At 48.5% G+C, this 16,334-nt stretch overlaps 1 protein-coding gene across 1 annotated transcript in view; it reads left to right on the forward strand.

Annotated features, from left to right (window-relative positions):
- Positions 1–16,334, forward strand: part of ACER1 (alkaline ceramidase 1) — a 116,679-nt gene that overhangs the window by 49,586 nt on the left and 50,759 nt on the right. The window contains exon 4 of the mRNA XM_030219763.1: positions 4,980–5,094. Within this exon, the coding sequence (XP_030075623.1) occupies positions 4,980–5,094 (115 nt within the window). The remainder of the gene's footprint in view (positions 1–4,979; positions 5,095–16,334) is intronic.

A 16,334-nucleotide genomic window follows, 5' to 3' on the forward strand; every position in this document is an offset into this window, starting at 1 on the left:
TGGGATGGGATTTGATATATCGCCTTTCTGTGGTTACTATCAAAGCAGTTTACATATTATATACAGAGGCAATGGAGGGTTAAGTGACTTGCTCAGAGTCACAGGGAGCTGCAGTGGAAATCGAACCTGGTTTCCTGACCACTGCACTAACCATTAGGCTACACTCCAGAGACAGGGCAGGGTTATATACAGAAGAACAGCATCAATCTAGAGAGTGGTTAACAGTGTAAAAGAAGAAGCAAGCCCTATTATCTTGCAACAGTGAAAAAGCAGAACAAATAGAGAGCAGTAGCATAGCCACTGTGGGGTCCAGACCCCTCCCCCTCCACACTTTGGGGCTCAGGCACCCCAAAACTGAGGCACTCATTGAATGGCTAACAGAGATGCTCAATCCTCACCAGCTGATGAGGTCATCTGGCTGAAACCGCCTCCCACCCCATGCTTTCTGAGCAGTGAGGAAGCCAGCAGGTACTTTCTCTGTCCCTAGAGGGCTTACAATCTAAGTTTTTGTACCTAGGGCAATGTAGAGTTAAGTGACTTGCCCAGAATCACAATCAAGACTCATCACCTTTCCCTTTAGACAAACAAGTGCATTGAAGTCGGATTCCTTCTCCCCTCTTCCCCAATTATAATATAAATACATTTTAAAACTCCTGCAAATGGGGCCCTGTGAGGATCTAGTGGGTGCCTATGTCCAAATAGCAAAAGCTGCCTGTTTTAAGCCTATGTTAGTATGTTATAAAGGCAACGTGGAGGTGCATAATCGAACGGGGCCAGCCATCTATATGGCCAGCCCCGTAAAGCGGCATACCTGACCGCATTATCGAAAAGATGGCCGGCCATCTTTCATTTTGATAATACGATCGGTGCCGGCCAAATCTCAACATTTGGGCTGGCGTTAGAGATGGCCGCCATCAGTTTCCGGCGATAATGGAAACTAATGGCGGCCATCTCAAACCCGGCCAAATCCAATGCATTTGGTTGTGGGAGGAGCCAGCATTTGTAGTGCACTGGTCCCCCTCACATGCCAGGACACCAACTGGGCATCCTAGGGGGCACTGCAGTGGACTTCAGAAAAAGCTCCCAGGTACATAGCTCCCTTAACTTGGGTGCTGAGCCCCTCAACCCCCCCCCCCAAAAAACCCACAACTGTGCACCACTGCCATAGCCCTTATGGGCGAAGGGGGGGGCACCTAGATGTGGGTACAGTGGGTTTGTGGTAGGTTTTGAAGGGCTCCCATTTACCACCACAAGTGTAACAGGTGGGGGGGGGATGGGCCTGGGTCTGCCTACCTGAAGTGCACTGCAGTACCCACTAAAAACTGCTCCAAGGGACCTGCATAGTGCTGTCAGGGAGCTGGGTATGACATTTGAGGCTGGCATAGAGGCTGGCAAAAAAATGTTTAAAAAACTTTTTTTTTTGGGTGGGAGGAGGTTGGTGACCACTGGGGGAGTAAGGGGAGGTCATCCCCAATTCCCTCCTGTGGTCATGTGATCAGTTGGTGCACTTTTTTGAGACTTGGTCCTAAAAATAAATGGACCAAGTGAAGCCGGCCAAGAGCTCGTCAGAGCTGGCCTTCTTTTTTCCATTATCGGCCGAAACCGGCCATCTTCTAACCACGCCCCCGCCCCACCTTCCGTACCCTGACGACACGCCCCCTTTAACTTTGGCCGGCCATGCGACTGAAAGCAGTTGAAGCCAGCCAAAATCGGCTTTCGATTATACCGATTTGGCCAGGTTTAGGAGATGGCCGGCCATCTCTCGATTTCTGTCGGAAGATGGCCGGCCTTCTCCTTTGAAAATAAGCAGGATAGGCACCTATGTGCCTTGATAAAAATAGGCAACCGGAACCAACCTCAGCAGCACACAGTGCTGTGAACACTTTCAGACCTAATCTGTGTTTGTAATCTACATGTCATCCATTTTATAAAATTACACACACCACAACTCAGCCCCGCATCATCCAGACAATACTCCCAGGAATGCCTAAAAGTGGTGTATGTATAGTACATGACTTCTTGTCAGCTTGTGTACATATAGGTATGTAAATGGCTTTATGCATGGAAAATGCCTTTATCAAATTTCTCCCTTTGACTTCTAAGGAGGTGACACCAGGTAACTAGAAGAGGACAGTGCACAGGGGGTGTGGGAAATAGACACACCTCTGTATGTAGGGATGGTTCTGGACTCCTCTGTTAACAGCTGATTTACCAGGGCAAAAAGCAGCCTTGAGAGCCATTACTTTACTCATCTGGGAGTGCCCTTCCTAAATATTTGGGTCCTAGACATGCACCTAGCTTGTCTATGCCTTAATCCTGCCCTGGTAACAGTAGCACCAGGGATCGCTATATCCTAAACCCTGTACTTGGCTAACAAATCAGGCTCTGGGTTGCTGATTTTCCTCATGTCAATATCTTCAGTAAACAGATAGTATCAGATTGTGACAGGGTAGCATAATAAGGGGGATGGATTTGAGCAACTTGGCAAAAGCAGCTAGGGAACACCTAGTAATTCAAATCCCACAATTCTCAGCTGGAAAAAGGAACTGCAAAATGTACAACAAATGTGGACCCTCGGGTACCAAGAACCCCCACCTCTATGAAAGTATTTTGAAGAGGAGCAGAAAATAGTTTATTAGAAGGCTAAAACCTAACCCCCCCCCCCCCCCCCCCCCCCACCCTTCCTTATCATCATTAGACATAGCAGCCAAAATATGACTTTGAAAGGTAGGTGTTAATTTCCCCTCTGTGCTTTGAATGATTAACCAGTGGATGAATGGAAGGTTCAACTCTGTTCGGGTTTAGCACTCTGAATTCATCTGGGAGCGGACAAAGGTGTGAGAGTTATTATGTACCTTAGCATTGTGATTATGGAACTCCCTGAGAGTCACCATTGGAAATTTCCTCCAGGTGTGGCTTTTACAGGTATTTGGGGTGAAGATAACTAGGGAAAGGAGCCATCACGTGGCAGACTCAGAAGAACAGTGTCTGCAATGCAACAGTCCTTGCAGTGGCAAACAAAGCAACTCCTGCACAGAATAAGCATACACAAAAGATGTATCAAATGAAAGTTTGGGACCTAGAGATGTTGCAAAATGGATTGAAACTGACTCCCCCCCCCCCCCCCCCCAAGGTCTTGATTTTAGGTTCTGTGAGGTTTAGTTTCAACATGAGGGAGGGCCACTATAACCTATGAAATGAGACATAAGGACCTGAATATATATATTCTGGAGGAAAGGAAGGAGAGGAGACAGCATTTGCTTTATGGGCATTGGATTTGTATAGCCGTACAGAGTGGTGACAATCTTCAGGGTCATAATGACAGCTTTAAAGGAGCACTGGCACCCTCAGAGCTCTGGAGAAAGACTGTGCCCTGGCCACATAGAGGGGCATAATCGAACGGGGCGCCCAAGTTTTCATGAGGGTGTCCTCGCAGGACGGCCCCACAAAGGGGCGGGGAAACCCGTATTATCGAAACAAGATGGGCGTCCATCTTTTGTTTCAATAATACGGTCAGGGACGCCCAAATCTCAACATTTAGGTCAACCTTAGAGATGGTTGGCCTAAATGTTGAGATGGTCGTCCCCAGTTTTCAGCCATAATGGAAACCGAGGATGCCCATCTCAAAAATGACCAAATCCAAGCCCTTGGTTCGTGGGAGGAGCCAGAATTTGTAGTGCACTGGTCCCCCTCACATGCCAGGACACTAACCGGGCACCCTAAGAGCACTGCAGTGGACTTCACAAATTGCTCCCAGGTGCATAGCTCCCTTAACTTCGGTGCTGAGCCCCCCCCCCAAAAAAAAACAAAACCCACTCCCCACAACCGTACACCACTACCATAGCCCTAAGGGGTGAAGGGGGGCACCTACATGTGGGTACAGTGGGTTTTGGGTGGGTTTTGGAGGGCTCACATTTACCAGCACAAGTGTAACAGGTAGGGGGGGAAAGGGCCTGGGTCCACCTGCCTGAAGTGCACTGCACCCACTAAAACTGCTTCAGGGACCTGCATACTGCTGTCATGGAGCTGGGTATGACATTTGAGGCTGTCAAAAAAAAATGTAAAAGTTTTTTTTTTAGGGTGGGAGGGGGTTGGTGACCACTGGGGGAGGTCATCCCCGATACCCTCCGGTGGTCATCTGGTCAGTTGGGGCACCTTTTCACGGCTTGGTCACAAGAAAAAATGGACCAAGTAAAGTCAGCCAAGTGCTCTTCAGGGACGCCCTTCTTTTTTCCATTATCAGCCGAGGACGCCCATCTCTTAATCACGCCCCAGTCTCGCCTTCGCTACGGTGCCAACACACCCCCGTTAACTTTGGTCATCCCCACGACGGGAAGCAGTTGAGGACGCCCAAAATCGACTTTCGATTATGCTGATTTGGGCAACCCTGAGAGAAGGACACCCAAATCCTGATTTGTGTTGGAAGATGGGCGCCCTTCTCTTTCGAAAATAAGCCTGATAGGGTCTCAGGAGGGGAGATTTGAGAGAGACTTTTACATTCCTCAGAAGGTATAAGTAATGCTCATGAAGGAAACAGTTTTCACTGGAAAGGAAGTTCTAGATTATAACAAGAGAGGGTCACGAGATGAGACTAGGGGAAGGGGGGAGGTGGAATAAGAGGTAATAGCAAAGAAAGAATTCTTCAGACAAAGGGAGGTAGATACATGGAATGGCCTCCCAGTAGTGAGGACAAACACTGTAGCAGAATTGAAGAAAACCCAGGATATGCAGAGTAAGGAGGGTACGAACATAAAGCCTGAGAATAATATTCCGCTGGGAAGAGACAGGTACATAAGAATAGCCATACTGGTTCAGACTGATGGTCCATCTAGCCCAGTATTCTGTTTCCAACAGTGGCCAATCCAGTCACAAGTAGCTAGCAGAAACCCAAATAATGGCAACATTCCACTATTACAGTCCTCCTCTGCTGTCAGTCTACATTTTCTAAAATATTTATTTATTTATTTATTTATTTTTAGATTAGTAATGCAGGTTTTTTCATCTGTGCTCCTTTGATGATGTATCTCCTTCACCCTTACGCCCAAGAGAGAACCCTGGCTGTGCACTTCTTCTGGCTTATGCTGATCATAGTGGGTATGGCATTTATTTTATATTTATTTATTAAAAAATGATATTCTACACTATCGTCAAATTTCTAGGCGGATTACAAAATTACATACACAATAATACAACTCATACACATTTTACAACATTACAAACAGACTCAAAATGGTCATAATTCACTCTTTAATATACATTATTCTCAGTGCTCCAGTACTGAAATATATAAACGTGTTGTGCTTCCAATATTGAACAAGCTAGGGTCCATCATAGGCCTCAATAAATAGTAAAGTTTTAATTTCTTTCTTAAATTCAGTCAAAGTCTGAAGCTATCTCAACCGTATTGGGATTATATTCCAGAACACTGGACCGGCTATAAAGAAGATCTTGTTCTATATTCCTCCAGTCTAATGATTTGATATGAAGCCACATCAAATAAATATTGCTCTACAGATCTCAATGATCGTCTAGGCTGGTACACATGTAGCTTTGATGCTAATACAGGAGACACTAGTCCAGGGGCATAGCCAGATGGCCAATTTTGGGTGGGCCTGAGCCCAAGATGGGTGGGCATGGAATTTGCCCCCCCCCCCTCCCATACCCCTCCAGTTTGCTCCTCTCTCCACCACTCCCTGCCCACAAACCCCAAATATTAAATACTTCAGTTGGCGGGGATCCCCAAACCCTTCCAAAAAAAAGATTTCCTCCTCCTCCACGAGCAGCCAGCACTCTTCCAAATGGCAGCCGGCAGCACTTGCCTCAAACTAATGCTGTTGCTGGCAGGCTGTGCATGCTCAGTGCTTTTGCATGTGTGAAAACTGAGCATGTGCAGAAGGGCTGGTCTCAGCATCAGTTCAAGGCAAGTGCTGCTAGCTGACATTTGGAAGAGCGCTGGGTGCCCAAGGAGAGAAAAACTTCAGCTGGCAAGGTTTGGGGATCCCCACCAGCAACAGCAAGAGTGTCACAATTTTGGGTGGGCCTGAGTTCAAAGTGTGTGGGCCCCAGCCCAGCAGGCCCACCTGTGGCTATGCCACTGCTTAGTCTGTTTTGTACCTTAAACATCAAACTTAGCTTGAATCAGTGGCGTAGCTAGGAGGGACCACGGGGACCTAGCCCCCCCCCCCCCCCAATTTGCACTGGGCCCTTGGTGTCCAACCCCCACCAACTGAAGACTTTGTCCAGCATTGATCTGCAGCGGCACTGCCACATTGCCTGCCCTGCTCTCTCCTCCCTTCACGTCGGGCACACTCCTTCTAGTGAAATTGAGCGTGCTCAGTTTCACTAAAAGGAGCATTGGTCGGACGTGAGGGGAAGAGAGCAGGGCAGGCAATGTAGCGGCACCAGAGACCAGTGCTGGACGAAGTCTTCAGTTGGTGGGGGTTGGAGACCCCTGCCAGCCAAGGTATTTGAGGCGGCGGTGCTTCAGTTGGCAGGGGTTGGGGACTCCTGCCCTGCCAGCCAAGATGTACAGCGGTGGCAGTGGACAGCGGAGAGGGGGTGGTGAGGTGGTGGGGGTGGCGGCGGAGGGGGGCGGCAGGGGGCGGCGGGGTGGCGACCAAAATGTGTCCCCTCAGCTTGGGCTCTGGCCCCCTTCCATCTCGAGGTCTGGGCTAAGCCCCTGGCTTGAATAAAACAAAAACGAAAATCTCAAGAGAAAACACATATCAGGCATAACTTTAAATACATAACTTACTTGTTTAGCAGTCATTGAGCCAAGAGCCCTGTTTTACATAGAACGAAGAGATCAGAATTAAGACATCCAGTTTAGGACATGTTCCATTCCAGTGGTATTTTAGAAGTTTAAAATTTATTTGGGGCGTATACCCCGCCCATCAAAAGTTATCTGATAATAGAATAAAATAATGTAGGGAAGGGAGTGTATTGACAACAACCTGTGAGGGCAAGGAGGAGAAATATAATGATAATGATAAAGTTTGGAAGAGAAAGTGCAGAATGAAGGGGATTTGGTGTTTTCCAGGACGCTGCCCAGACTTCAGTGCACAAAAAGTGAGTAGCCTGCATTAATTAATTAATTAATTTATTTATTTGTTGCATTTGTACCCCACATTTTCCCACCTATTTGTAGACTCAATGTGGCTTACATAGCACCATGAGGCGTAAGCCGCCTCCGGTGATGAAACAAATACAGAGTGATGTGGTAGAGAATGAGATGTATGTGTTACAGACACATAATAGAATCGAGAGAAGAAGAGTTATATAATGTTAATCATTAGCATTATGGAATAAGAAGGTTTTAAAATCTGTTTTAAATTTGGATAGGGAAGATGAAAGATGAAGATGTACCGGGCAAAACAAGCAGTTACTGTATATAAAACTTGGGGCCGATAATCAGACTGTGAAAGGGAGCCCGGCTATATCCTGCGGATGGCGGTCAGCCCGGATATTCAGTGCCAGGCTGTTTCCGGTGACCAGAATTGAATATCCGTTTTATTTCTGGCTGGTTTAAACTTAACCAGCTAAGTTGATATTTGGAGACAATTGGTTGAGTTTAAATCGTCCAAAAATATTCCAGCTATTTAAGTAGCCTGATGTAGCCACTTACAATAGCCAGCTATGCGCTGAATATTCAGGGATAGCCGGCTATATCTCCCGATATAGCCAGTTATCTCCTAGCTGCAATATTCAGTGAGAGATAGCCGGTTATTCCCCATTGAATATCACCAGAGGGTCAGTTAAGTGCCTTTTAACAGGCCAGGTGCCATTCCTGGCTGATTAAATGGTTTTGAATATTGGCCGTCATGTGTAATTTAAAGTTCTGACGCTAGTATTTAAAGCAATTAATTATTGTCCAAATCCTGTGCTGCAGTCATCAAATAAGATACAATTGGATGTGCCTTCCTTTCACCATATTAGATTGGATGACTACCAGTCAAGCAGATGTTATATTGCAGGTACAAGTTTGTGGAGTTCTGTTCCACAGGAGCAACAATGTATGGGGAATTTTCTCCAGTTCTGGAAGTTGTTAAAAGCTTTTCTATTTTCTGAAATTTTTTTTAAAATAGTAGACGAGTCATTTAACCATTGGTTTTGAATGGTAAGAATTAGAATGAATTTAAGATGATATGGTTGGAGTATATATATGACTCTTTTCTGAAAATGTCTGAATGTCATTGTCTAGTATTGTCATATATGGATTATTGTGTATGTTTTATTATTACCTGCCAAAGACGAGGGATAGTGTGAGCTATACATAATTTAAATAAATATTTCTTTCTAAAAACTTGATATGCCGCGATTCACAAAGTAGTTAGTGCTAGGGCAGTCCGGGGGCAGAGCCAGGAGTTACCCAGGTACCAGGGATATTCAGCGGCAGAGCCTAGATTGCTATCTGGTTAACTTAGGACAGCAACAGTGCGGGCCCAAGGCAAGATGCCGCCTGAGGCAGAGCTAAGATGCCGTCCCCCCAGGCCGAGATGCCACTCCCCACCCCATGCTGAGATGCCTCCCCCTCCCGAGCCGAGATGCTGCCCCCCTTCCTACCTCCAGCCCATTCGCGGCATTTACCTGTTTCATCACATTCCAAACTCGGCAGCGGCAGCAATTCCCATATGCTGCCCTGCCGCCGGCACCCGCCTCGTCCCTTTACTGTAGCTGCCTGAGCCTCTGACAAAACAGGAAGTTACATCAGAGAGGCAGCTGCAGTAAAGGGATGAGGCGGGTGCCGGTGGCAGGACAGCATATAGGAATCGCTGCCACTGCCGGGTTTGGAATGTGACAAAACAGGTAAGCGCCACGAACGGGGTGGAGAAAGGAAGGAGGAGATGCTGCTCCCCAAAGAGTGGGGAGATGCCGCTCCCTGAAGAATGACCTCAGGCAGTGGTGTTCCTAGGGGGGCTGACACCCGGGGCGGATCGCCAATGTGCCCTGCCCCCCCGGGTGCAGCACCCCCCCCCTCGGCGAAAGGACACCCCCCGGTGAAAGAACCCCCCGGGTGCACGCCCCTTGGGGAGAGGTGCCGCGCGCCTGTCCGCTTCATTCGTTTCCATGCTCCCTCTGCCCCGGAACAGGAAGTAACCTGTTCCAGGTCAGAGGGAGCACAGAACGAATGTAGCGGACAGGATCGTGGCACCCCCCAGCGGCGTGCACCCTGGGCGGACCGCCCCCACCGCCCCCCCTTAGTACGCCACTGACCTCAGGTGACCTAATGGTCGAGCTGCCCCTGACCTTCAGAACTGAGGATAGCAAACAAATCTTTATTTTCTGACCCAACACAGGCCGTGTTTCAGCAAATGTGCCTGCGTCAGCGGTCTGTCAAAGTAATACAAAGCATACCAAGAGATACAGACAAATCAAAATAACAATAATAAAAACTATATATACATACATATGGTGTACAAAGTGCGGTGATCTATATACCATCAAAACACAATATAGTACTGTGACACAACAGGTAAGAGTCCATCACGCATCCAGGAACAGTAGCATTGCTTGTCTCATTTTATCTGTTGGACCAGCCAAGGTAACGTCTGAAGTTTTACACCAACTGGTAACCCTGCCCCTGACCCAGCCGGTATCTCTGGTGAAACATGGCCATGTTGGGCACAGAATGTTGAACTCCTGGGAGCTTTGAATTTACAAAGAAAGACTGTGTTTCTTACAAGGTCTGCCTCTTGGTTTTATCCTCCAGAGCTCAGGGACACTGAACTGGTCCTACTTCTCACTACTGGTCAGGCCATTATCCAATGTGACCCTTCTGATACTGATTGCCCCCTTGCCACACTTGGTTCACCACTGAACCACTTCTGAAACTGCTTGGAGTAGTGCCCCCTGGCATCTACTCTTCATTCCCAGGGCATTTTGTGCATGAGCCCCCCTCAAGCTCTTGGCTGGCCATTGGTAAGGCATCAGCCAGGCCCGTCATGATTCCTGATTCTTTCTCCAGTTGTCTCTTTAAATCTTCCATTTGGAGAGATATCTCCCTGGTGTGAGTCAGGACATGAGCCCTTTGTATCTGCTGCTTTTCTTTTGCTCTCCTCTTAACATCTCTCAGTTGGTTCTCCAGCCAAACCTTTGTCTGAGTAGTTTTTGTGAGCTGGGTAGCCATATACTCCAACACCTCCAGGGTCTCCTCCTGGAGACTTTCATCTGGGTCAGCTGGGCTTGTCTCAGTGTCTGCATTCTATTCTCCAGAACTGCCATCTTTTCTCGGTGCTCCTGTGCACTGACACACTCTATGCACACCTTCTCTTGCATTTCTGACAGCTGCCAGGTCAATAACCCATTTACGTCTGCCAGCCTGGTACACGCCAACTGGGCTGCTTCCTCTCTCTTGCAGGCCCCCTCCTCCTGGAGGCTCAACTCTTGTACTTCATCCTGGAGCTTGGCAATCAGGTCTCCCAGTACCTGTGTCCTTGCTTTCAGCTCCTCACAACTTTTCAAGACTTCTGTTAGCTGCCCCTGCAGCCCAGTATACTGTCACTGTCATAGGAATCAACTTTTCAAAATTATTTGGGGTAGTGAACCCAATGGAAATTACTTTTCTCTGGACACAGTCAAGGAGTTTGTTCAATATTGGGGGTGCTCCAGAGCTGGCTCCAATGGCCACCATGGCATTATCACTGCCAACTCTTGCTGCAGCTGCTGTACTTCAGCTTCTGCAGCCTCTGCTTTGGCCTGATAGTCCTCAGTCTGGCCTGTCAACTTGGTCCTTGTTGCTGCAGTAACAGCTCTCCATCCTTGGCTTCCAATAGCTTAAGTTTCTTGGCTATCTCCTCAGTCAGCCCTTTCTGCATTTCTTTGAATTGATCAGCTGGGACTCTCCTCTCCAATGCCCAGATGATCAAAAGCCCCGGGCTGTTCCAAACAGCGCTCTAAAATAGCACTGGAACAGCGCAGGGAGCTATTGGACCTACAGTGGTGGAAATAAGTATTTGATCCCTTGCTGATTTTGTAAGTTTGCCCACTGACAAAGACATGAGCAGCCCATAATTGAAGGGTAGGTTATTGGTAACAGTGAGAGATAGCACATCACAAATTAAATCCGGAAAATCACATTGTGGAAAGTATATGAATTTATTTGCATTCTGCAGAGGGAAATAAGTATTTGATCCCCCACCAACCAGTAAGAGATCTGGCCCCTACAGACCAGGTAGATGCTCCAAATCAACTCATTACCTGCATGACAGACAGCTGTCGGCAATGGTCACCTGTATGAAAGACACCTGTCCACAGACTCAGTGAATCAGTCAGACTCTAACCTCTACAAAATGGCCAAGAGCAAGGAGCTGTCTAAGGATGTCAGGGACAAGATCATACACCTGCACAAGGCTGGAATGGGCTACAAAACCATCAGTAAGACGCTGGGCGAGAAGGAGACAACTGTTGGTGCCATAGTAAGAAAATGGAAGAAGTACAAAATGACTGTCAATCGACAAAGATCTGGGGCTCCACGCAAAATCTCACCTCGTGGGGTATCCTTGATCATGAGGAAGGTTAGAAATCAGCCTACAACTACAAGGGGGGAACTTGTCAATGATCTCAAGGCAGCTGGGACCACTGTCACCACGAAAACCATTGGTAACACATTACGACATAACGGATTGCAATCCTGCAGTGCCCGCAAGGTCCCCCTGCTCCGGAAGGCACATGTGACGGCCCGTCTGAAGTTTGCCAGTGAACACCTGGATGATGCCGAGAGTGATTGGGAGAAGGTGCTGTGGTCAGATGAGACAAAAATTGAGCTCTTTGGCATGAACTCAACTCGCCGTGTTTGGAGGAAGAGAAATGCTGCCTATGACCCAAAGAACACCGTCCCCACTGTCAAGCATGGAGGTGGAAATGTTATGTTTTGGGGGTGTTTCTCTGCTAAGGGCACAGGACTACTTCACCGCATCAATGGGAGAATGGATGGGGCCATGTACCGTACAATTCTGAGTGACAACCTCCTTCCCTCCGCCAGGGCCTTAAAAATGGGTCGTGGCTGGGTCTTCCAGCACGACAATGACCCAAAACATACAGCCAAGGCAACAAAGGAGTGGCTCAGGAAGAAGCACATTAGGGTCATGGAGTGGCCTAGCCAGTCACCAGACCTTAATCCCATTGAAAACTTATGGAGGGAGCTGAAGCTGCGAGTTGCCAAGCGACAGCCCAGAACTCTTAATGATTTAGAGATGATCTGCAAAGAGGAGTGGACCAAAATTCCTCCTGACATGTGTGCAAACCTCATCATCAACTACAGAAGACGTCTGACCGCTGTGCTTGCCAACAAGGGTTTTGCCACCAAGTATTAGGTCTTGTTTGCCAGAGGGATTAAATACTTATTTCCCTCTGCAGAATGCAAATAAATTCATATACTTTCCACAATGTGATTTTCCGGATTTAATTTGTGATGTGCTATCTCTCACTGTTACCAATAACCTACCCTTCAATTATGGGCTGCTCATGTCTTTGTCAGTGGGCAAACTTACAAAATCAGCAAGGGATCAAATACTTATTTCCACCACTGTATGATCAGAGATAATGCATGCAAATTTAAGCAGCACAATTATCTCTGATCATGGGGTAGAAGTGCGGGAGAATTGTGCCCCAGCATGCGCTCAGCACAATCCTCCCACACTTGTTTGACAGGTCTGTTCTGTCAAAAGCCCAAACCTGTCAAACACAGGGGCTAGAGGTCCATGGGACCACCAGGCCCTGACTACCCCTGCCCCAAGCAACGGGGGCTGGAGGTCTGGCAGACCTCAGGTCCCCCCGACGATCCCCCCCCCCAGGTTCAGGGAGGGCTGGAGATCCAATGGGTCTCCAGTCCCCCCAACCCCCCAGCAAATGGTCCCTTGTGGTTCAGTGGGCGCCGACCAAGCCCCCCCCCCAGCAACAGGGGGGCTGGAGGTCCGCTGGACCGCCGGTCCCCCCTCCCCAACCCAACTCCCATCATTGGCAAGGGTCCCTGTGTGATGGACCTGTCATTCCATCCGTCGCCCATATGTGTGTAGCCCTGCACAGCGCATCCCAGGATGCACTGGGCAGGGCTGAGCACCGCCATTTTGCGGCGTTGAAGGAAGAGGAGGGAGGCAGGCTGCATCCCTCCTCCAACCAAGGTAGGGGGGTGGGCGGGCGGCGGATGGAGTGACAGGTCCATCACACAGGGACCCTTGCCAATGCAGGGGACTGGATTGGGGAGGGAAGGACCAGCGGTCCAGCGGTCCAGCGGACCTCCAGCCCCCCTGTCGCTGGGGGGGGGGGCTTGGTCGGTGCCCACTGGACCACCAGGGACCATTTGCTGGGGGGTTGGGGGGGCTGGAGACCCATCGGATCTCCAGCCCTCCCTGAACCTGGGGGGATGGGATCATCGGGGGGACTGGAGATCCGCTGGATTTCCAGTCCCCTGTCACTGGGGGGGGGGGGGGGTTGCGTCGTTGGGGGGAATGGGGGCCTGCCAGCATGCAAATGCATGCTGGACAGGGCTCACCATTCCTTCCCAATGATCTGCAAACCCTAATGCCAGCTCGGAGCTTGCGTAAGGTTTGTCGCAGCCAGCGACCCAATCTTTGGCGCGCTGGTCGCTGATCATTGGGGATGAATGTGTTAAGCGCTGATTAGCATGCTACTTGCGCTGAGCCCTGTTTAGCAAGCATTTGCATGCTACTTGCGCTAAGAGCCCTCGAGCACATTGTTTCACATGCTTGAGGGCTCTGATCATGGGTCAGTAGCAAACGCCAGTGCTAACAGCCTCTAGATCCGGCGTTTGCTTTTGATCATCTGTCTGCAACTGTCCTTGCAGTTCCTGCACCCTGCAGGTTACTTCTTTCTTTGCCCTTGCACAACTGGCTTTCTCCTCAGCCAGCGTGTGATACTGTCTCTTAAGCTGGGCTTCCTTGCAGTGCAGCTTTTCTACCTGCATATCCAGCTGCTGGCACCGTTCATTTGACTGGCTAACTTCAGCCAAGGATTTCTCATGTTGTTACTCCTTTGCAACCTGGGAGAGTTTCTCTGCCTACTCCACTTTAGCAAGCAGCCCCTCTGCCTGCTTCTGCAGTGTCTTAGTGGAGGATTTCATACAGGTTACCTGCTCCTGCAGCTGGGTAACTTCCTCTGTCTTGTGCTTCAGACAGCTCCTCAAATCTGTGACCTCCTGTTCTCTGTTACAATTTAGGGAAAGGACTTCCTGTGTCTCAGTCTTCAGTTGGGCTCTCAGCCATGCATATGTAATTTATCTTTAAAATCAAGCATAGTACTGGAAGATTGGTGGGTGGCCAATGTAACAATGATTTTTTTAAAAGGTTCTAGAAGTGATCCGGGAAATTATAGACAAGTGAGCCTGACACCAGTGACAAGCAAAATGGTAGAGACCATTATGAAGAACAAAATTACAGAGCATATTCAAAAGCATGGATTAATGAGTCGTGGAGGAGCATAATCGAACAGGGCGCCCAAGTTTTCCTGAGGGCGTCCCCGCAGGACGGCCCCACGAAGAGGCGGGGAAACCGTTATTATCGAAACAAGATGGGCGTCCATATTTTGTTTCGATTATACGGTCGGGGATGCCCAAATCTAAACATTTAGGTCGACCTTAGAGATGGTGGTCCCCGGTTTTCGGCGATAATGGAAACCAAGGATGCCCATCTCAAAAACGACCAAATCCAAGCCATTTGGTCATGGGAGGAGCCAGCATTCCTAGTGCACTGGTCCCCCTCACATGCCAGGACACCAACCGGGCACCCTAGAGGGCACTGCAGTGGACTTCACAGATTGCTCCCAGGTGCATAGCTCCTTACCTTACCCCCCCCAAAACCCACTCCCCACAACTGTACACCAGTACCATAGCTCTAAGGGGTGAAGGGGGGCACCTACATGTGGGTACAGTGGGTTTCGGGTGGAGGGCTCACATTTACCAGCACGAGTAACAGGTCGGGGGGATTGGCCTGGGTCTGCCTGCCTGAAGTGCACTGCAACCACTAAAACTGCTCCATGGACCTGCATACTGCTGTCATGGAGCTGGATATGATATTTGAGGCTGGCATAGAGGCTGGCAAAAAAATTAAAAAATTTTTTTAGGGTGGGAGGGGGTTGGTGACCACTGGGGGAGTAAGGGGAGGTCATCCCCAATTCCCTCCTGTGGTCATCTGGTCATTTCAGGCACCTTTTTGTGGCTTTGTCGTGAAAAAAAATGGACCAAGTAAAGTCGACCAAATGCTCGTCAGGGACGCCCTTCTTTTTTCCATTATCAGCCAAGGACGCCCATCTCTTAAACATGCCCCAGTCCTGCCTTCGCTACGCCTCCGACACGCCCCCATGAACTTTGGTCGTCCCCGCGACGGACTGCAGTTGAGGGCGCCCAAAATCGGCTTGCGATTATGCCAATTTGGGCAACCCTGAGAGAAGGACGCCCATCTCCCGATTTGTGTCGGATGATGGGCGCCCTTCTCTTTCGAAAATGCCCCTGAAAGCCAACATGTATTTAGTGAAGCGAAATCTTGCCTCACAAATCTACTACATTTCTTTGAAGGGGTGAACAAACATGGTTAAAGGTGAGCCAGTTGATACTGTGTATCTGGAAAGTACCTCATGAAAGACTCCAGAGAAATTGCAGAGTCATGGGATAGGAGATAGTATTCTATTGTGGATTAAAAACTAGTTAAAAGATAGAAAACAGAGAATAGAGTTAAATGGTCAGTATTCTCAATGGAGAAGGGTAGATAGTGGGGTTCCACATGGGTCTGTGCTGGGACCACTGCTTTTTAACATATTTATACATTATCTAGAGATGGGAGTAACTAGTGAGGTAATTAAATTTGCTGATGACACAAAGTTATTCAAAGTAGTTAAATCGCAGGAGGATTGTGAAAAATTACAAGAGGACCTTATGAGACTGAGAGACTGGGCATCCAAATGGCAGATGACGTTTAAAGTGAGCAACTGCAAAGTAATGCATATGGGAAAGAAGAACCCAAACTATAGCCACGTGATGCAAGGTTCCACATTAGGAGTCACCAACCAGGAAAGGGATCTAGGTATCATAGTTGATGATACGTTGAAACCCTCTGCTCAATGGGTGGCAGCGACGAAGAAAGCAAATAGAATGTTAGGTATTATTAGGAAAGAAATGGAAAACAAAAATGAGGACGTTATAATGCCTTTGTATCGTTCCATGGTGCGACTGCAGCTTAAATACTGTGTGCAATTCTGGTCACCGCATCTCAAAAAAGATATAGTGGAATTAGAAAAGGTACAGAGAAAGGCAATGAAAATGATAAGGGGATGGGACATAAGTACATAAGTAATGCCACACTGGGAAAAGGCCAAGGGTCCATCGA

The sequence above is a fragment of the Microcaecilia unicolor genome, chromosome 11, assembly GCF_901765095.1.
Source record: "Microcaecilia unicolor chromosome 11, aMicUni1.1, whole genome shotgun sequence".
NCBI classification, from domain to species: Eukaryota; Metazoa; Chordata; class Amphibia; order Gymnophiona; family Siphonopidae; genus Microcaecilia; species Microcaecilia unicolor.